The following is a 22,129-nucleotide window of genomic DNA, read 5'->3' on the forward strand; positions in this document are numbered from 1 at the left end:
GATTCAAAATTACGCTAAATGACGGCCCAGCCTCCTTTTTTTAGGTCCAGTAGAATTTCACTAAATACCCCACATCATCATTTGCTGGACCCCACAGGTGGACCCTGTAGATGCAGCGGAGATGAGGAAACTTTAGGGCCTTGTGCTGCTTACAGGGCTAGTGAAGAAGTCAAATATAAGGCAACACTGGAGCGCAGATATTTTGTATAATACCCATTAAACCCGGCCTGTGCATAAAGGATTGGTTCAAAGCATACCGCACCAACCCATGGATTATTCATTCACCCCATTATTACATCATCCCATTATGACCTGTTGTACTCTGCCCAGTTTACATATACCCTGATGTACTCCGCCCAGCTTACATATACCCTGATGTACTCCGCCCAGCTTACATATACCCTGATGTACTCCGCCCAGCTTACATATACCCTGATGTACTCCGCCCAGCTTACATATACCCTGATGTACTCCGCCCAGCTTACATATACCCTGATGTACTCCGCCCAGCTTACATATACCCTGATGTACTCCGCCCAGCTTACATATACCCTGATGTACTCCGCCCAGCTTACATATACCCTGATGTACTCCGCCCAGCTTACATATACCCTGATGTACTCCGCCCAGCTTACATATACCCTGATGTACTCCGCCCAGCTTACATATACCCTGATGTACTGCGCGCAGCTTACATATACCCTGATGTACTGCGCGCAGCTTACATATACCCTGATGTACTCTGCCCAGCTTACATATACCTTGATGTACTCCGCCCAGCTTACATATACCCTGATGTACTCCGCCCAGCTTACATATACCCTGATGTACTCCGCCCAGCTTACATATACCCTGATGTACTCCGCCCAGCTTACATATACCCCCCACATTATAAGATGAAATACCAGTAAAACACCAAGCATAATCTGTGCTTCAAAAGCCAAATGGTGGTCCAACTGAGCCTGGTAGTGTGCCAAAACCGCAATTTCTGACCACATATGGGGTATTACTGTATTCTGGAGTACCCGCTTAACAATTTATGCGATGTGTCTACGGTGGTACAAGCTGGGCACAACACATTGGGCACTGAAATGGTATATCTGTGGAAAACAGCAATTTTCAGTCTGCAACATCTATTGTTTACTCATTTCTGCAAAACACTTGTGCGGTCAAAATCCTCCCTACACCCCTAGATAAATTCTTTGAGGGATCTAGTTTCCAAAATGGGGTAATTTTTCGGGGGTACCACTGTACTGGTACTATAGCTCAATGCAACATGGTGTCAAAAAACGAATCTTGAAAAATCTACACTCCAAATACTAAATGGCGCTCCTTCCCTTTAGAGCCTTTCTGTGTGTCCAAATAGCCGTTTATGACCACATGTTTGGTATTGCCCTACTCTGGAGAGAGTGCATTACAAATGTTACAGTGCTTTTTCTCTTTTATTAGTTGAAAAAATGAAAAATTTTGAACTAATGCTACGTGTTATTGGAAAATAATGTCATTTTTCATTTTCACTGCCCATTTGTAATAAAATCTATGAGACACCTGTGTGGTCAAAATGCTCACTACCCCCTAGATGAATTCCTCAATGGGTGTAGTTTGCCAAATGGAGTCACTTTAGGGGAGTTTCCACTGTACTGGTACCTTAGGAGCTTTACAAATGAGACTGGTGCAGAGAAATTAATCCAGCAAAATCTGTACTCCAAAAGCTAAATGGCGTGCCTTCCCTTCTGAGCCCTGATGTGTATTCATACAGTGGTTTATTACCACATATGGGGTATTTCCGTACTCTGGAGAAGTTGCTTTACAAATGTTGGAGTGCATTTCCTTATTCATTTGTTGAAAAAATGAAAAATTCTTAGGTAAAACGACATCTTATTGAAAAATAATGTCATTTTTCATTTTCACGGCCCAATTCTAATAATCTATGAAACACCTGGGGGGTCAAAATGCTCATTACACCCCTAGTTGAATTCCTCTAGGGGTGTAGTTTCCCAAATGTAGTCACTTTTGGGGGGTTTCCTATGTTTTTGCACCACAAGACCTCTTCTAACCTGACATGGTGCCTGAAATATAATTTAAGAAAAGGAAGGACGAAAAATCCACTAGGTGCTCCTTTTGCTGCTGGGGCCTTTGTGTCAGGCCCGTAGCACACTAGGGTCACGTGGGATATTTCTAAAAACTGCAGAATCAGGGCAATAAATATTCAGTTGCGTTTCTCTGGTAAAAACCTTCAGTATTACAGGAAAAATTTATTAAAACCTGAATTTCTGAAAAAAAAATGAAATTTGCAAATTTCCCTTCCATTTTTCTTTAATTCCTGTGACACGCATAATGGGTTAAACTTTCTAAATGCTGTTTTGAATACTTTAAGGAGTGCAGTATTTTAAAATGGGGCGATTTGTGGAGGTTCCTAATATATAAGGCCCTCAAAGCTACTTCAGATCTGAACTGTTCCCTAAAAAAAAATAGTCTTTTGAAATTTTCTTGAAAATATGAGAAATTGCTGCTAAACTTATAAGCCTTGTAACGTCCTCCAAAAATAAAAGGCTGTTCAAAAAATGATGCAAACATAGTAGACATATGGGAAATTTTAACTAGTCACTATTTTGTGTGGTATAACTATCTGTCATACAAGCAGATACATTTGAATTTAGAAAAATGCTAATTTTTGCACATTTTCTCGAAATTTTGGTGTTTTTCACAAATAAATATTGAATTTATCGACCACATTTTTTCACTAACATAAAGTACAATATGTCACAAGAAAACAATCTCAGAATCGCTTGGATAGGTAAAAGCATTCCAGAGTTATTACCACATAAAGTGACACATGTTAGATTTTAAATATTAGGCTGCATATGGTCCAAAAGTGGCTGCGTCCTTAATGGGTTAATGGCTGCCGTGAAAACACGTACAGGCGGTCATTAAGGGGTTCATCCTTAAGATGTCACAGTCAATAGCAACTGTGGCACCTAAATTGTTTTTCAGAGGGAGGGGGCTCTCTGTAAGCCGATCGGCTTTCCTACAATGTGATTGCGGGGTGCTTTTGGGTTGGCATGGCAGCTAGGAGCCGCACAAAGACCTATTTCTATCAGTGTTCGCTGCCCCATTCAAGTCAAACCTATGGAACATACGGAACTGATGCGGAGGACACCGAGATGCCGCAATAAAACGAACATCACCACATAGAAGCCTGACACTGACAGGCATAATACGCTGCAATACAGAAGTATTGCAGTGTATTATTGAAGTGATGAAATTATCGCAGTTTCAAGTCTCATAACGAGACTAAAAAAAATAAATTGTAAAAACCAGATCATTCGTTTATTAACCTTGGAGACACAGCTGGTTTTGGCCTTGTGGCACAGCCTATTTTTTCAAATCTGACATGTGTCACTTTATGTGGTAATAACTCCGGAATGCTTTACCTATCCAAGTGATTCTGAGATTGTTTTCTCGTGACATATTGTACTTTGTTAGTGAAGAATTTGATCAATAAATTCAATATTTATTTGTGGAAAACACCAAAATTTAGAGAGAAATTGGAAAAATTAGCATTTTACTAAATTTAAATGTATCTACTTGTAAGACCGATAGTAATACCACACAAAATAGTCACTAGTTAACATTTCCCATATGTCTTTCTTTTGCAGCATTTTTTTGAACATTCTTTTTATTTTTCTAGAACTTTACAAGGCTTAGAACTTAAGCAGCAATCTCACATTTTCAAGAAAATTTCAAAAGGCTATATTTCAGGGACCAGTTCAGTTCTGAAAGTCCCCATAAGTCACCCCATTTTAAAAACTACACCCCTCAAACCACATTTAAAAAGTTTCTTAACCCTAGGTGAAATTTACAAATGTAATTTTTTTTGGGCCAAAATTCATTTTTAATACATTTTTTCCTTTTAACACAGAAGGTTTTACCAGAGAAATGCAACTCAATATTTTTTGCCCAGATTCTGCAGTTTATAGAAATATCCCACATGTGGCCCTAGTGTCCTAATGGACTGAAACACCAGCCTCAGAAGCAGAAGAGAACCTAGAGGATTTTCAGGCCTCCTTTCTATTATAACCTATATAATATATTTCTTGCTAATTCATTATACTCAAGATACCACACTATTCACATATATTAAACCAAAAAAGAGATCTTGATATCATGCAATTATATTTGTCAAAATAAAATGTTATTTAATTAACAATTTATTACACATCAGTACAAAAATACAAAAATAACCCCCCCTCCAAGTATATACTACAGACATTTAAAATCTATAAAAATAGAAAGCCAGGTGAATTCTAGTATAGTATCCTAAATCATGATTGGTAATAACTCCTCACAAAATCCATGTACCCCTCAGAAAAAGTGAAACTAGATAGCATATGTATTCATATATGCACAGAATACAAAGCACGGTCAATTAAGTCAAATTAAATCTCCATGCATTAAATATATTGAAGTGACATGACCATGCTAATAATTCTGCTTGAAAACAGTGTAAGGCTATGTTCACACGGAGTATTTTGCAGGAGGAATATCTGCCTCAAAATTCCGTTTGGAAGTTTGAGGCAGATTTTCCTCTCCCTGCACGCCGATTTTCGCGCCGTTTTTCACCCGCGCCCATTGAGCGCCGCGGGCATAAAACACAGTGAAACACGCTTTCTCTGCCTCCCATTGAAGTCAATGGGAGGTCAGAGGCGGAAACGCCCGAAGATAGGGCATGTCGCTTCTTTTTCCCGCGAGGCAGTTTTACTGCTCGCAGGAAAGATGCCAACGCGCCGTTTTTGACGAGTTTTGTGACGCGGTTTCCGCGTCAAAAAACTCATCAAAATACTCTGTGTGAACGTAGCCTAAGAAGCAGGATATCACTCAATTAGTAACGAATGATAGTTTAGAGTTACTAGTGCTTAAAATTCAGCATACCTGAGGAGGACATGATGAGTATATAGTAAGGCACCTCGACTCGCGTTTCGCAACCTTCGTCAGGAGAGGTAATAGCTACTCTGACAGCTCCAGTTTAAATACAATATAGGAGAGCCCCAGTGACCAATGGTGCACCGCTCACACCCACCGACGTCCGCGTCATGACGAACACCACTGAATGCAGAGTCCAGAACGGTAAGTGCCGCAGTGCGCAAGCGCACCACCATCAGGCATAATTTATATATAAAAGCTTCATTAATAAGGTAATATCAACCTTATATCTCCAAAGGATTAGAAGTCAAACCTTTACATAGAATTATTTTAATTTTAAATGTATACCAATGGAAACCCATACAATGCAACTATCAATATGTGTCACCAGTTATGCAACACCTATAAATAAATAGCAAAAGACATCAATCAAACGTAATATGAAGCCATACTGCTGTACGGCACACAATTGATAGTATTTTATGTGCGTGCCCCAAACATAACAATTCGTTGCGCTAAAAAAAAATAAAAAATAAAAATATATATATATATATCATGTATCTGCATATATGAATAACTAAAACTAATTAATCATAAATACATAAATAAGGAGCCATATGTGAAATTGTGAACAAAATGTGGTAAATCATATGTATATACATATAGAAAGTATAATAATACACAACTACATATACAACACCATTGTGTTATACGAATCTGCTATATATAACAAATTATAAATAACTGGAAAAAAATATAATAAATATATATAAAAGTGCAAATTCTATTAGAAAATATTTTAGGCACCATGTCCAGTTTGAAAAGGTGTTGTGCCAAAACATGAGGAAAAACTCTCAAAAAGACACCATTTTGGAACTACACCCTAAGCCATAAAAATGAAAATCTACATTTTTTTCAAATAAAACGTTTTCATTTTTACAAGGAATAAAGGAGAAAAAAAGCACCCCAACATTTTTAAAGCAATTTCTCCCGATTACGGAAATACCCCATATGTGGTCATAAACTTATGTTTGAACACACGGCAGCCTTCAGAATGGAAGGAGAGCCATTTGGCTTTTAGAGCTAAAATTTTGCTATAATGGTTTTCGGTGCCATGTTGCATTTGCAAAGCCCCTGAGGAACAAAAACAATGGAAACCCCCCCCCCCCAAAAAAAAGTGACCCCATTTTAGAAAATACACCAAATACGCTCCGAAAGCCAAATGGCGCTTCCTTCCTTCTGAACCCTACAGTGGGTCACTCGCTGAGCTACGCTATTTCCGTAACTCCCCTGGAAGTGGATGGGGGCTTCTGAAACCGCGTAGCTCAGCGAGCAATCGACAATTTCCCGACCACCTAACTAGAAAGTGGCAAGGAGGCAGCGGGAGCCGAGTAAGCTAGAACGGAGTTTATGGGGCCCCTTTTTAGAGAGAGGTGTGGGTCTCAGAGGTTCGACCCGCATCTATCGACATTTATGGCATATATCCTGTGGATTTGCCATAAATGTCCAAGATGGGAAAACCCCTTTTAATAAAGCTACACAGACAGAAAAATAATGTTTTATTGCTCTTGGGTGAAAAAGCCAATTTATTTTTTATTTTATTTATTTCTTTTTTTAAACTATCTTTATTGGGCAAAAGTAGTAAAACACAAAATATATGTCTGGTATTGTCGTAATGGTATTAACATAGAGCATGAAGTTTTCATGTTATACCACGTGGTGAATAACGTAAAAACTATTTATTTTGTTTGTTCTGGTATTTCTATCCCCTTGCCTTCCATACAAAAATTAATGAAACTTCTACAATATGTTCCTAACGCACTGTGCGCATGCAGAGCCTGCTTCGTTGTCATTCTTTTTTCACCAGGAAACAATACATGGGTTTGCCTCATCACCAGCCCCTTTACATTCACATTTATATTGATACTTTTTGTATATTTTCCTGTTTGCACGGTTTGTAAACATGTTCTCTTTCATTATATATATATATATATATATATATATATATATATATATATATATAAAATAAATTCACCATGTTTCAGCTACTCTGAAGTCCTGGTGTAATAAAATGTTTTTACACATTATGTACCCAAAAATTGTCATTAAAGCAAATACAACAAAAAAAATGTCGGCGGAAAAATAAAATTGCTGCGTTCTTTAAGCCCAAAATAGCTGTGTGCTTAAGGGGTTAAAGCCCCTTTTAAATTCTACTTTGTTTTTCTAAAGAAGTAGGGGTTTCAGAGGGTTGGACCCCATAGATCACACATTTATTGCCTCTCCTATAGGGGGTGGTCCAGATTTCTCAGATAGTCTGCTGTGCAGCAACCAACTGATATGAGGCTGCATGTGATAACGTTTTAACGGAAATCTGCTAGTTGGTTTACTTTGAAATTCAATAATCCACTGCCAATTTAGAAAAATCCCGGATAATCTTAACAACAAGTGGCGGGTATATCTGTCAGGAAAAGGTGGTAGTACCCGCTTTGAGACGGATATATCCCTCTGTCACCCCATCGGCACACCCGCGATGCGGGGGGTTTCCATGACGGCCTTGGGCCTAAGGCCCCGAGGTCTGCATTCAGCAACTGCCTATTAGGCCATGCCTGACACGGACAGCCGATAATTATTTGGCATACGAAGTATACACGGGGGCACCATAGTATAACGGCAATATAATAATAATAATAATAATCTTTATTTATATAGCGCCAACATATTACGCAGCACTTTACAATTTAGAGGGGACATGAAACAAACAATATCAGACATTACATAGTGACAAAGTTCATTTACAATTCAAACCTGGGGAGTGAGGACCCTGCTCGCATCGAGAGACACAAAAGCATTTTTTAAAAGTTATTCCAATTAAAAAGTAGTTTTGAGTGATCTAAAAGAGAAATGTAATGTTTTAATCCAGTGGCAGCCCTAAATTTTTTCTTTTTTTTTCCTGGGAATATGATGTCTAATAAGTATAAAATTACTGAGGTGTACTCGCCTTTCTAATCCCCCACCGCTCCCGGTGTCATTGTTTCCCTGGCCCCATGCTAGTCTTTCTTTGTGTTACGTCTTCTGTAAGTGGCTCTCTGGCTGTAGCTGCAGGCTTCCATAATTTCAACATTTTAGGCCCAAGTCAGAGTTTTTTTGGTGCGGTAACCCTGTTGGAATCGATGCCAAAAAATGTCAAACTGCCTCCCATTGATTTCAATGGGAGGCGAAGGCGTTGTTTTTTTCTGTGGCAACTTTTAGCCTCTCGTGTTAAAAAAGCAGCATGCTCTCTTGCCGTGGTTACGCCTCTGACCTCCCATTGAAATCAATGGAAGGCAGAGAAAGCGTTTTTCGCTGCGTTTTTTGCCTGAAGGATTCTTGAATCCGATTTATTTTTATTTATTTTTTCCTGCCTGCAAAAAACTGAACAGGTCCTAACACTTTAGGGAAAAACCTTTTTCACAGCATTGTACATTCTAATGCGGCACTATGATTGATTGATTGATTGATTGATTGTTTTTTGTTTTTTTTTGTTTTTCAGCATTTCAAGAAACATAAAAGGTTGATCCCTGAGAGGACTGTTTGGAAATACTTTGTGCAGCTTTGCAGTGCCTTAGAACATATGCATTCCCGACGTGTCATGCACAGAGGTAACTTGTAAATGTTCTACATCTCTGGGATAAATTTACCAAAAATATGCAAGGCAATAGTTTTTCTTATGTAGGGAGCGTAAAATGTTTTTATTTAAAAAAAAAATATGTATTTTCTTAAAGTGCCACTATGCAAATTAAAAGTTCTGCAACTCTTTAATATACCGGTACTTTGAGTTTCTGGATGTAAACAAGAATGTTCTCAATCACTGGCAGCAAGCAGAGCTTGAAAATAGTGAGGTATTGTAGCACAAAGTATATGGGAAAGTTGCAGAACTTTTTAAGCTTTATTAACATAAATCCAAAAGGCCTTTTCAAGACCAACCTTACATGCTGCACGTAGTGATTTAAGGTTTTTTATACAGATTCTTTAACGTCGTTCTGTGGGGCAGTTTGTTCACATATACACGTGTATAGGTTGCACATCCATAGAGATTAACTATTTCCCGCACCACAGTACATGTACACCACAATGTACTACATGGGGACGGCACAAGCACAGTTGTGGCACCTGGTTTTACTGAGGGGGGGAGGGGGTTATGGCTCTCAGAATCTGGCCCCACAAAGACCATACTTTTCCCATACGTGTGTGTGTGTGTGTGTGTGTGTGTGTGTGTGTGTGTGTGTGTGTGTGTGTGTGTGTGTGTGTGTGTGTGTGTGTGTGGTAATCGTAACTTTCTAATATCACACCGTGAACAGCATAAAAACAATGAATGTTAGAATTGCTTTTTGTTTTTTACACCCCCCCCCCCCCCCCCAACTAAATATTTTTATATAACTTAATCAATAAATATGTTTGTATAAAGACATTAAGAAATGATAACTTTTTCTGGAAAAAACAACAAGCACTTGCACGTTTGTCTGCAGAATTTTTTTTTTTTATGACTTGGAATGTGGTAATGCATTAATAATATTGATGCGTCCTGAAGCCCCAAATTATTTGCATCCTTAGGGCTTGTCCACACGCTGCAGCATTGCCGCTTTTTTTTATGAACGGAATTTCTGACGAAAAAAACGTAGCAGAATAGTGGATGAGATTCAACAAATCTCATCCACATGATGCGTAAAATTTACAAGACGAAATTGACCTGCGGTGCGTATTTTTCGGACCGCAGCATGTCAATTCCTGCTGCAGAAAGTGTGCAGAATTTCTGCGTTTTTCAGAGGAGATGTCTCCATCTCCTAACATTGGGAAAAACGCAGCAATTTACGTTCCATTTTCTGCCGTAAAAAACGCAGGAAATAGTGCGTTTTTGCCGCAGCGGAAAGCCTTTCACTTTCAACAGAATTGCTGTAGAAATTTTTTGCAGCAATTCCGTTGTGTCTGGACAAATTCTTAGGGGCTTAATGTGTACGTCATGCCTATATAGCGGTCTATGAGAATGTACATTTTGTAAATACAGATTACGTCTCTACTGCAGACGTCTGTATTATAAAGTTGGTTGCAAGTTTTACGTTGTTTGCATAAAATTGTAGCAGCACTTCACACAATGTTCAGTAGGTCTATAATCCCATCAGTGATGTCCTATGTTACTCCAGATCAGCAGAAATGTAGAGAGCCAGTAGACTTGTCTTTCAGGATTTCACATATGTTCTGCTGGGCACAGTTGTGTACAGTTATGTTTTATTACATTGTTAAATACTTTCCTGTGATGTTTAATGTATTGTGAAAAATAAATAAAAACAATTCTGTACTTCTCTTTAGGTGCATACAGCAAATAAATAAAAAATATTTAAAAAAATAAATATATATATATATATATATATATATATATATATACACACACACACACACACACACACACACACACACATATATATATATATATATATATATATATATATATATATATATATATATATATATATATACACACACACGCTTGTGTAGTATTTTGTCTGTTGGTCACTAGTGTAATGTATTATGTATTATATCCGCTCACATTTTTTCTTACAGAATTGTCTTCTTTTTTTTATTTATTATTTATTTATTTTCTGCTTACCTAAACTTCTGTTTTTCTCCCCAGATATTAAGCCAGCCAACGTGTTTATAACAGCCACTGGCGTGGTGAAGCTGGGGGATTTAGGTTTGGGCCGCTTCTTCAGCTCCAAAACCACAGCTGCACATTCTTTAGGTAAGCTGTCCTGAGAGGCACGGGTAGAGCGCGGTTGTTTTACTGCCCCGTCTGATGCCATGTGTCAGCTGTGAAACCCACAGCCCCCTCCGGAAAGCCTTATTAACCTGCATTGGGGCACACACTATTAATTTCACGTAGCTTTCAGGAGTTTCCTGTTATGACGACCTTTAACCTTGCCACTGACATTAAAAGAACCCGCTGCCATCATAACCACTGATTATTTATTTTATGGCTGTGTTGTTAAAATTTAAAGGGGAGAAAGAAATTCATGGGATTGGCCTACGGTAGAAGAATTACAAGTGCCCTGTAAAAAGAAGCTTTTTTTTAATTTGCTCTCAGAAAATGTGACAGCACTAGTCGGACTAGTTATATTTTCTGCTCTTTTTCCATAACGTCTGTATGTTATAGAGCAGGAAATGCTCGAACATGGGGTCGTGCCTTTATGGGGAAGTTATTGCCATAGTGTAACTTTGGTTAATTAGACTCTGAATTACAAGTGACATTCCCACTCCTGGGCTGGAAGTTTAGTTGGATCCATGGATAAAGTAAAAGACAATTTTTTGACGTTGACCTCTCTTTCAGCGATCTGAGCATTAGTTTGTTCTTGCCTATTACTGCTGGGACTCGTCTTCAAATAGTTCTTTCGTTTTTTCATGCTTTAAGATCTGTTGCCTCGGCAGTAGATTTATTACACTAGCATCATACTTTGTGTGTCAATAGATTGAACTGTTTTTTGATCTTTTACTACTAGTGTTGTTGGGTACAATTTAGGGCAATTGAGTCACTTTGACTTTCCTGCATCTATAGAATAGCATCTTACTGCTCGTTGAGAAGAATTGTCCAGTGCAAACCAACAAGACACACACAATCTCTGTGTATATATTGGTTCACACTGGCCAATTATCTTAAACATCGGACAATTATTGACTCTATAAATGGATCTTTTCGCTTTTGGTCACTGAACAGTGATTTTTACAAATACATTGGATGGCCAAATGTTATCTGTGATCCAAAAACTCCAAACCCTTCCTCTATATTGCCAGCAGTCCAAATACAACTGGATTACACATTTATTTAGTTAAATAAAAAATTAGCTTTGTTAAGCTCCTAACCGCAGCAGTCTCTTCAATATTAGAACAAACTTCAGTTTTTAGTGCTTGGAGTCTTCACAATTGTATTCCGAGGCACTGGACATTTTCTTCAGCGATTCAAAATGGAAGTCGAGAGTTGTACAATTCCCACAGTTGTTCACCCCAGTCTTCTGCATCTTTATAACTCTGAAGTCTCTCTCCATATATTAGGGACCATCTCTTCCCCATGGTCAGCACCAGAAATCACTCCTGCCATAGTACCAATAGTGTCAGTGTGTCCAGTAATTGAAAAACACCGCAGCTTGCAGGTAGTCCATTTCTTCGGGAGGACTATTCACTAGTGTCATCCCCTGTGCTGTATCCGTGGAATGGGGGGGGGGGGGGTATACATCTGTGTGCACACATGACATATCAGTCTGTTGAGGCAGATCTAACCTTCTATGGGATGGGTTAAATGGAAGGCAATTAAAAAAACAAAAACACTCAAATATTGAGCAGACTTACTACTAGTAGAGGAGTCTATAGTAAAAAACATAGTAGAACATTTTAATTTATTAGTACTGATGATGGATTATTTCACGGTCTCCGATCATGTCGTCACTGACAGCCCCTTTATATAAGAGCCGCAGCTAACTTTGCTGGGGAAGTTGCGATCACCTGATCACTTCCCTTGCAATGACCGCTACAGAGGGAATTATTACATCCAGTCAATCAAATGAATAATGTATATCTGATAACAAGCATTTGCTAACGGCTCTGGCATATCGGGTGAGTCCCAAGTGTGATCAGGAAGTCTACAGTATAGTTTTTCCTGTATTTCTTGTTGCTGGCCATTTATACTAGGACTGTGCAATCGGTAAGTCAAATTTCTGACTTCTATATTTTCACCGTCCGACTCAACACCTTCATAAATGGCTCACGTATAATAAGCACGGTTGTCTGCTCGCTGTATATAAATGTATGTGTAGTTAGTAATGCTGTAAGAAAGGAGAAAACGCTGTACAGTGAGAACTTTATGCAGCTATATATTTATATGTCCTGGAAATCAGGTGCAAGTCCGAATGGGAATACAATAAACATTTATAAGGTGTATGTACCACATTAAATACTTGCCTTAATATGGGTTTTGTGTTCTTTCTAACAGTTCTGAGATAGCTGCAGGTACACCAAGTTAGGGCTGCTTTAACCATAGGGCAAATGTTGCGCCTGCATCGGTCCCCCTAGTGTCAGCACCACATTCAACACTGTTTACGCTCTCAGAATAACTGATTTTCTATCGCTTCTAGAACATTTTGGTTATCACTGTTTTTTGATAAGTAGGGGCCTTAGATTGGTGGAACATAATGTATATTTATATGATGAAAATGTATAAATTTTTGAACATTTCTGTGAAGGTAAATCTAAAACAAGCTATGCATTTAATACAATATTAATTGTATTTAATATTTGTGTTTTGAATTATTTGAAGCCGGTTGGAGTCGGTACTTTTCTACAGTCTCTGTAGACGCCACCCATAACTGACTCACTCCATGACTCCGACTTCATGGAGTGAGTCAGTTATGGGTGGACAATGCTCGGATGTATACCAATAATAGTGTCTAATTATGCTTTTTATACAAAAAAAAGCCTTAGACCTTATGGTGTAATCTGCACTGATTTTGTGGTGTAATGTGCACTGATTTTTAATTTAGCATGTGTAAAATTCTTCAACTGGATACATCAATAAAATAGTCTTCGTGTAAACTGCATTGCTTGCTTCATCTTTTCAACACAGTTTTACTTGAGATATATAGAATTACACATAAAAAGTTGAGTAAGTTTGTAATTACCTAGCATTAGATTTCTTGTACTGATCTTGTGTTGCTGTATTCTGCGGGCTTGAGAGATGAAATCTCCCACCGTTCCTTACGGTATATATGTCTACACTGTACTTATCCTCGTGATTTTGTTTTCTGGAATGTTTAATATTTACACCACTGTACAGTCCTCTGAATTAGAAAAAAAACGTAGCACATTACTTCCATAGGATCTCCGCTTAGGCCCCATTCACATCACGTTTAGGCCTTCTGTTGGAGGTATACATCGAAAAGACCCCCATCCTATGCCTCCAACAAAAGGCCCAAACATATCCCACTGTTTGGCATACAGTGGGATATGTTGCCTGGGGACTGGCCCTGGGAAAACTTATGGAGAGTGACATCAGAAGCCGTGCTGGAGTCCCCGGTCAGAGCGCTAGCCGATGCTTTTCACGGGGACTACAGCATATGGACAGTGACGTCGGGAGCTTTTCCAGGGCCAGAGTCCCAGGACAGAGCATCTGCTAGCGCTATGCCCAGGGACTCAGCGCTGTGGAAGCTCTTGAAGTCACTATGTCCATATGTGGACAGTGACATCAGGTTCTTCCATAGCGCGGTAGTTTCCGGCAGTGCAACAGCTAGCGCTCTGCCTCGTGACAACAGCACTGCTACTGATGTCACTTTCCATATATGGACAGTGATGTCAAAAGCTTCCACAGCGCTGGAGTCCCTGGGCAGAGCTCTAGTAGATGCTCTGTCCCGGGACTCAGGCCCTGGGAAAGCTCCTGATGTCGGTGTCCATGTATGGGCAGTGACATCAGGAGCATTGCTGGAATCCCAGGTCAGAGCACTAGCTGGTGCTCTACTCTGGGGACTCAAGCAATAAGAAGCTCCTGATGTCGCTGTCCATGTATGGACAGTGACGTCTGGAGCTTTCCCAGGGTAGAGCATCTACTTGCGCTTTGCCCCTGGGATTCCAGCACGGCTCCTGATGTCACTGTCCATATATGGATAGTGATGTTGGGAGCTCCACGAGGTATAAGTTTAACGTATACCTGTGACGGCTGCCATACAATGGCATCCATCACCCGTAGGCTCCCATTTTAAAAAGCATATACAGTCTGGTATACGTTTTTATTCTTGTTTTCTTTGCGGGATCTCTCACGATTGGATAGCGTAGTCTTCCACACTATTCCATCCTTCAAAAAAAAGGTATACCGACGCATACCAGCCCGACAGAAGCGAAAAGAACACTCTTTTGGTCTCCATCAGCATAATGGAACCCTATGAACACGTTTATATTAAACGTCGGTAGCTTTCCCAATGTACAAAATAAACCTAGGGCAAAAACGTGATGTGAATGGGGCTTAAGTTGTACAGGACGAGTCTGTCATCAAACTTGTTGCCTGTTTCCAACATCCTCCAGCAGAATAGTGAATGATGCTCTATGCTATTACACAGGCTGTAAGTCAGGATTAGTTATATGTAATGTATTTACAAAGTTACTCAAATTCTATGTAGATTATGTCTGTGAATAAATTCTTCTATCATAGACTTAAAGATCATATGCGGAGTGTGTAGGTGTATAAGGTATTTGGTATAGGATGCTTAGTGCAGCGGCACGAAGATTTAAGAAGAAAATAATTGGTATCGCCGTGTCCATAAAATTCTGAACTATTACAATATATTATTATTTAACCCGCACGGTGAACGCCTTAAAAAAAAATAAAAAAATTGTAGATGCCAGAATGTATTTTTTGGTCACCATCTCCTACAAAAAATGAAATCAAAAAGTGATCAAAATGTCGCATGTACACCAAAATGGTATTTAAAAACTACAGCTTATCCTGCAAAAAATAAGCTCTCATACCACCTAATCGACGGAAAAATTAAAAGTTATGGCTCTCGGAATTTGGCGACACACAATTTTTATTTTTTACACTTAGGTTTTTACTTGTAAAAGTAGTAAAATAAAGAAAAAAAACTATATATATTTGGTATTGCCGTAATTGTATTGACATAACTTTATTCTGTAACATGTTGTTTTAATTGCTCAGTGAATTCCGTAAAAACGACGCGCAAAATCCAACGGAGGAATCGTTGCTTTTTTCATTTTCTACCCCACAAATAATTTTTTCCCAGTTTCCTAGTACATTATATGGCACAATAAATGCTGCTACAAAAAACGACAACTCGTCCCGCAAAAATCAAACCCTCATAGGACTATATAGACGGAAAAATAAAAGTTATGGCTTTTCGAAGGTGGGGAGGAAAAAATTAAAATCTGAAATAGGGCTGCGGCGGGAAGGGGTTAAAACAGTCATTTTGGTATCTTTATGATATAGCCTGAAAAAACGATATATTAACATCATAATATTTGCTATACTATGTATAGGCACCGTTTAGACAAAAGTGTTGGGGCACTCCTATTAATCATTAAATGTAGGTATTTAATTTAGTCCCATTGCCACAGTTTTATAAAATCCAGCACCTAGCCCTGCAGTCGCCTTTACAAACATTTCTGAAAGAATGGGTCATTCTAAAGAGCTCACTGAAGTGGAGCGTGTTGCTGTAATAAGATGCCACTGTTTCAAGAAGTCGGTTTCCTCCCTCCTAGATATTCCACGATCAACATTCAGTGGTATTATTGCAAAGTGGAAGCGTTTAGGAACCACAAACTCAGCCACAAAGTGGCAGAAGGTTAGAGCCGGGGTGCATAGTGCATAAGTCGCCAACGCTCTGCTGACTCAATAACTGCAGAGTTCCAAACCTCCCCTTTCGTCAATATCCCGTCAAAAGCTGTGCGCCGGGAGCTTCAGGGCATGGGTTTCCATGGCCGAGCAGTTGCATGCAAGTCTTACATCACCAAGCACAATGCCAAGCGTCAGATGGAGCTGTGTAAAGCCGCCAGTAGACTCTGGAGTAGTGGAAACCCGTTACCTGCCTGACTGCATTGTGCTAACTGTACAGTTTGGTGGAGGAAGGATAATACTATGGGGTTGTTTTTCAGGGGTTTTCCTAGGCACCTTAGTTAGAGTGAAGGGAATTCTTAATTCTTCTGCATACAAAGACATTTTGGACTATTGTATACTTCCCACTTTGTGGTAACAGTTTGGGGTTCTGCCCTTTTCTGTTCCCGCATGACTGTACCCCATTGCACAAAGCAAGGTCCATAAAGGTATGGTTGGGTGTGTTTAGTGAGGAAGAGCTTGCCTGGCCTTTCAGAGCCCTGACCTCAACCCCATCCAACATTTTTGGGATGAACTAGAAGGGAAATTGTGAACCAGGCCCCCTCGTCCAACACCAGTGTATGTCCTCACAAATGCTGTTTTGGATGAATGGGCAAAAGTTCTGACACTCCAAAATCATGTAGAAAGCCTTCCCGGAAGAGTGGAAGCTGTTTTAGCGGCAATGGGGAACCAGTTCCATATTAATGGCTATGGCTTTAGAATGGGATGTCATAAAAGCTCCTGCAGGTATAATGTATAGGTGGCCCCAATGCTTTTTCTCTATATAGTAAATATATATCTCTAAATCACATCTTTTCTTTTTTACAGTGGGAACCCCATATTACATGTCACCAGAGAGGATACATGAAAACGGATACAACTTTAAGTCTGATATCTGGTCATTAGGATGTCTACTTTATGAGGTAATTTAATAGAAATCAGTATGCATGAAGTGCACTGTAATGGCCCAAATAATAAGTTCTCACAGCACAGGTTGGCAGGAACACCATTGATGGCTGTGCTAAAAGTTTTTTGCAGATCTCCGATCTTTCTACAACTGTTCTCTATGAAGATACCTGGGCATATCTTAGCAATCAATTTATGTTATGGCTATGCTTTAGTAGTTTTTCTGATCAGCGTCCAGTCTAATTCTATAAGTTCACCATTAGTCATTTTTCAGACTTCCAGCAGTGTATTGGAGTAACATAAACATGAAAGTTGTGACTACACTTGCCTTTATTGTCAAGCAATGGTTGCAGGACATTTTGGCTTCAGGTGTATTCACACTGCGTTTACATTGAACGTCCGAGGTATACGTTGGAAGTATTTCTCACGGCCTGTCAATGGCTGCAACAATTTGTTTCGTAAAGTTGTTTTTTACTCCACTAACTAGGGAGTTCCTTTTCCCATTACCCATATCAAATTCGGTCCAGAGAATTAATCTATAGCCAATCGGTTCCAAATCTACAGAGGTCACCTTTTACAGTTGTGCCATTATTAGAATTCTGCCCATCAATAGGTGGGGGGCTTGTTTCTCCAGACCTGGACTGGTATGAGCAATGGGAGCATGACCTTCTAAGTCACTACTAAATAAACTTGTGCCCCTGTGACAGATCCTATGTGATTGCCCGGCACCCAGTGGTCCACTGAAACTGGTATGCTGCTTTTATATAGACCTGGCTGCATGCTGTACCAGTATGACTTCTGGTTTAGTAAGTGACAGGTTAGACTTCAATCACATCTGCATTCTTATTTTCCATTTCTCTGCTCAATATTACCTGAACCACGAAAAACCGAAAGTTACAGGTCTGTTGCATGACTGACACCAACGGCACCCAACATAGCCTATTGACTTAAATGGGTTCTGTCAGATTTCCTTCATGGTGTCCATCGGTTTACGGGGTTAGGCCCCATGCACACAACTGTAGTGTTCATCCGTAATTACAGATGAAATAACAGACCCATTCATTTCTATTGTCCACAGACCACTTTCTGTATATTTACGTATGTGTTTTCGTGCCGTTGAAACGATCCGCAAAATATAGAACATGTCCTCTTGTCTGCAATTGTGGCACGGACTTGCCCATAGAAGTCTATGGGCGCTTTTGCAATTGCGGATGGCTACGGATGTATATCCATAGCAGTCCAATTCGTATTTGCATAAAAACACTTATGTGTGCATGAGACCTAAAATAGCGCAGCAATTTTGTGACATTTTTTTCACCAGATTTTCAACAAAGCCTCCGACGCAGATGTGAACACAGCCTCAAATTTAAGGGGAAAATGAACAAGCCCAGTGATAAATATTTAAAAAGGTGCTAACTGGCGATGTCCACAATATTATAGCTTGACATTGGTATACACAAACATTTATTAGTTTTAATAGTTCTATTTTTTTTTTTTTTTTTATATTTGCGTTTTCAAATGACGTAAAAGAATATGAAACAAATACATTCATCCATCACAAGATCTAGAAATATGGTACAATTGCATAAATAAGCAAAAAAAAAAGGATAAGAAACACAACACAGAATAATCATGTTGGTCTTCAATTATTTGCCAATTTTTGACTGGCGCAATAGTTCTACTTTGCCCAAGTCTATCTAAAGCAAAACCAAGTTTACCACCATACATACACCTATTGACTCTCTAATGTATGTCCACAAATCTTACTCATTGGTTTCTAAGGACTCCCAGGTGTGTCATTTAAAACGAATGCCTCATGCCCACAACAGTGTGCGCTGGCCGGGTCCCGTCAGTGATTCGTGGAAAGATATGACTTGTTCTATCTTTCCACGGATCGGAGAATCGGGTCAGTTTTTTTTCACGGACCCGATTCACCTGCTAAAGTGAATGGGTCCGTGAAAACTATTGGGTGTCTTTGTAAACGGACCAAGTGGCTCCTCGGTCGTGTGCAACTGGCATTACTTGTGATCGTTCAGCACCAGGACTGACATTTATTTTATGAGAATGACACGGCTAATGACATAAGTTTACTCCTTTATTCTGCATTTCGTTGAATCGTACTGGTTATTAATATCTGAAAACTGTCTTCTTACTTGGATCAAGAACGTCTGTAAGATGCTGCTGTAGAACACGTGGGCTGTGGATCTATGACTGGTCACTGGATAAAGTGCTTGCATCTACAAATGTGGAAATATTTAACTTCCCGATTGTAGTGTAATTGACCCGTGTACTGGAGTGCCTTCGCTTCTAAGCCTTCTTTAATCTTCATTAATTGCCTGTTCTTGCGTTGGGGCTCCTGTGCAGTTGGGTGATTGTTTTGCTTGGATTACAACATATTAGCGATATGCCTGATCTTTTTTAATTCTCACTTAATAATGAATGATAACCAATGTACAATTCGGGGGGCACAATTTCAGAAATTGCACTTTGCACTCAGGCAAATTATGATAAACCTTAAGATAAAAAAAAATCTATTCTACTTTCTACTTATTGCAGTGATGGAATTAATAAGGATCAAGTGGCAGAAAATAAATTACAAAGTGATTTTTATTTTTTTTGCCGTTAAATTAGACCCAAAGATTCTTTTATTTTTAATTGATATGCAAACAAGATGAACTCAATTAAAAAGGAGATGATTTGCTTTTAATACACAGACCTTTACATGGCAAAATTGGTATTACATGCTATTTTTTCCCTTTGTCTTATTGTTAAGCACAGCAACTGGATTCTTGACAAGGTTGTAAGTTGGTGGCTTTTCAACACAGCATGGGGAGAGAAAGAAAAAGAGAGGGAGAAAGACTGCCACCAGCCTTAAAGACAGACAGTGGGATCCTGTCCTTCTAAGACACCCCAGGAATACTAATCAGGCCGCGAGGTCAGGAGAGCAAGTCAATCATTCCCCAAGATCGGCTCAGTGTGCAAGATCAAATTAGCCTGAAAAATTCAGCTGCCGAGAGGAGAAATAAAAAAGGGGGGTGAGGTGGAGAGGAGGGAGGGAGGGGGAGGTAGAGGGAGAGAGCAGCTGTCAGAGAGAAGTCGGGAAGATACACTAATGAAGCAGATGAATAGTGCATAAAGCTTCAAAATAAAAACAGGACAGTTGACATTTTTCATCTGTCAAAGCAGGAGATGCATGAAAATATACTAGTCGCGGTTGGCTCCTCCGGGGGACGTTCTGTGTGTTATTTTATTATTTATTTTTTTTCCCTTCCCACCTACAACGTGTGACATTAACCTGTTCAATGACAGAAGCGCCCTGCAAGACATTACTTGGCAGTGGGATTTCGGGAAGTGCTTGGAAAGAGCTGTGCTTTAGCGTGTGTTCTATATATGGCTAGCAGGAGGAGAAGGTCTCTTGAAAAATAATATTTTACTTGAAAATATAGATGGCAGATGTATGGTTTTTGTTCTGGTTACTTTATGATCTGTAACCATTGCATTCCTAGGCTTAATTGTAAGATTGAAAAGCATTTGGTATCAAATCTAGTAGTAGCTTGTATTGCCATTAATACGCATTTTAGAATATAATAGGTAATGATTTAAATTGAAATTCCCTGATATTTCATTGGTCCTTTTTTTGGTGGGGGGGTTACGGAATTATGCCAGTTTACTGTAAGGGTATGTGCACACACACTAATTACGTCCGTAATTGACGGACGTATTTCGGCCGCAAGTCCCGGACCGAACACAGTGCAGGGAGCCGGGCTCCTAGCATCATACTTATGTACGACGCTAGAAGTCCCTGCCTCGCTGCAGGACAACTGTCCCGTAGTATAATCATGTTTACAGTACGGGACAGTTGTCCTGCAGCGAGGCAGGGACTTCTAGCATCGTACATAAGTATGATGCTAGGAGCCCGGCTCCCTGCACTGTGTTCGGTCCGGGACTTGCGGCCGAAATACGTCCGTCAATTACGGACGTAATTAGTGTGTGCGCACATACCCTAAAAGTGCTTTGAAATTACAGGGCAGCCTGCAAGATTTTAGATTATCCTTGACTACCCTCCGTATCTGTTAGCACAATACAAGTGGCTGTTAATGGCAGGTTTTTTTCTTTTAGTCTGTGTTGCGGATGGAAAATGCCCATTGAAGTCTATGGAGAGTGATTCAAATACGAATGCATCCGTGTTTGGTCCATATTCTATACGTATTGATTCTGTTTTCAAAGGGGCTGTCTTATGTCATTCTATTATCTCCCTAGTAGACGGCTCAGCAGTAATACAGTTCTGTAATACTGATGCAAAATCATCCGTTATACGCCTGTATTGCGGGACGTTTACGAATATGCATGATGGAGGCCTAATGGTGTACCAAGGAAAGTGTAAAATGACAGATTCAGCTTTGGTTCATCTGTGTATGGCGCAAATGTACAGAAGTGTTCGGTCCGTGATATACGGACAGCATGTCGGCCACATTTTCCAGACTGAACACAGTTCAAGGAGCCGGACTCCTAGCATCATAGTTATGTATGACGCTATGTGTCCCTGCCTCCCTGCGGGAATGCTGTCCCGTACTGAAATGCTGACTTGTTTTCAGTATGGGACAGTAGTCCCGCGGGAAGGCATTGACTCACAGCGTCAAACATAAATGATGCAAGGAGCCCGGCTCCCTGCACTGTGTTCGGTCCAGGAAATGCGGCCGACATGCGGTCTGTAGATCACGGACTGAACACGGTAGTGTGCATGAAGCCTAAAGGAGTTTTTAATGCAAACAGTATTTAAATGGGTTGTACAGGATTAGAAAAACATGATGACTTTCTTCCAAAAACAGCACCACATCTGTATCTGTTGTGTCCGGTAATGCTGCTCAGTTCTATTAAATATAGATGAAAGAAATCTATGTCAAGGAT

General features: G+C 39.7%; 1 protein-coding gene across 2 annotated transcripts in view; it reads left to right on the forward strand.

Moving 5' to 3' along the window:
- NEK7 (NIMA related kinase 7) overlaps window positions 1–22,129 on the forward strand; it is a 116,604-nt gene that overhangs the window by 77,805 nt on the left and 16,670 nt on the right. For both annotated transcript variants that reach the window (XM_075833389.1, XM_075833391.1), the window contains 3 exons: window positions 8,453–8,561; window positions 10,589–10,696; window positions 17,144–17,238. In XM_075833389.1, the coding sequence (XP_075689504.1) occupies window positions 8,453–8,561; window positions 10,589–10,696; window positions 17,144–17,238 (312 nt within the window). The remainder of the gene's footprint in view (window positions 1–8,452; window positions 8,562–10,588; window positions 10,697–17,143; window positions 17,239–22,129) is intronic.

Source organism: Rhinoderma darwinii, chromosome 7, assembly GCF_050947455.1.
Source record: "Rhinoderma darwinii isolate aRhiDar2 chromosome 7, aRhiDar2.hap1, whole genome shotgun sequence".
Lineage (NCBI taxonomy): Eukaryota > Metazoa > Chordata > Amphibia > Anura > Rhinodermatidae > Rhinoderma > Rhinoderma darwinii.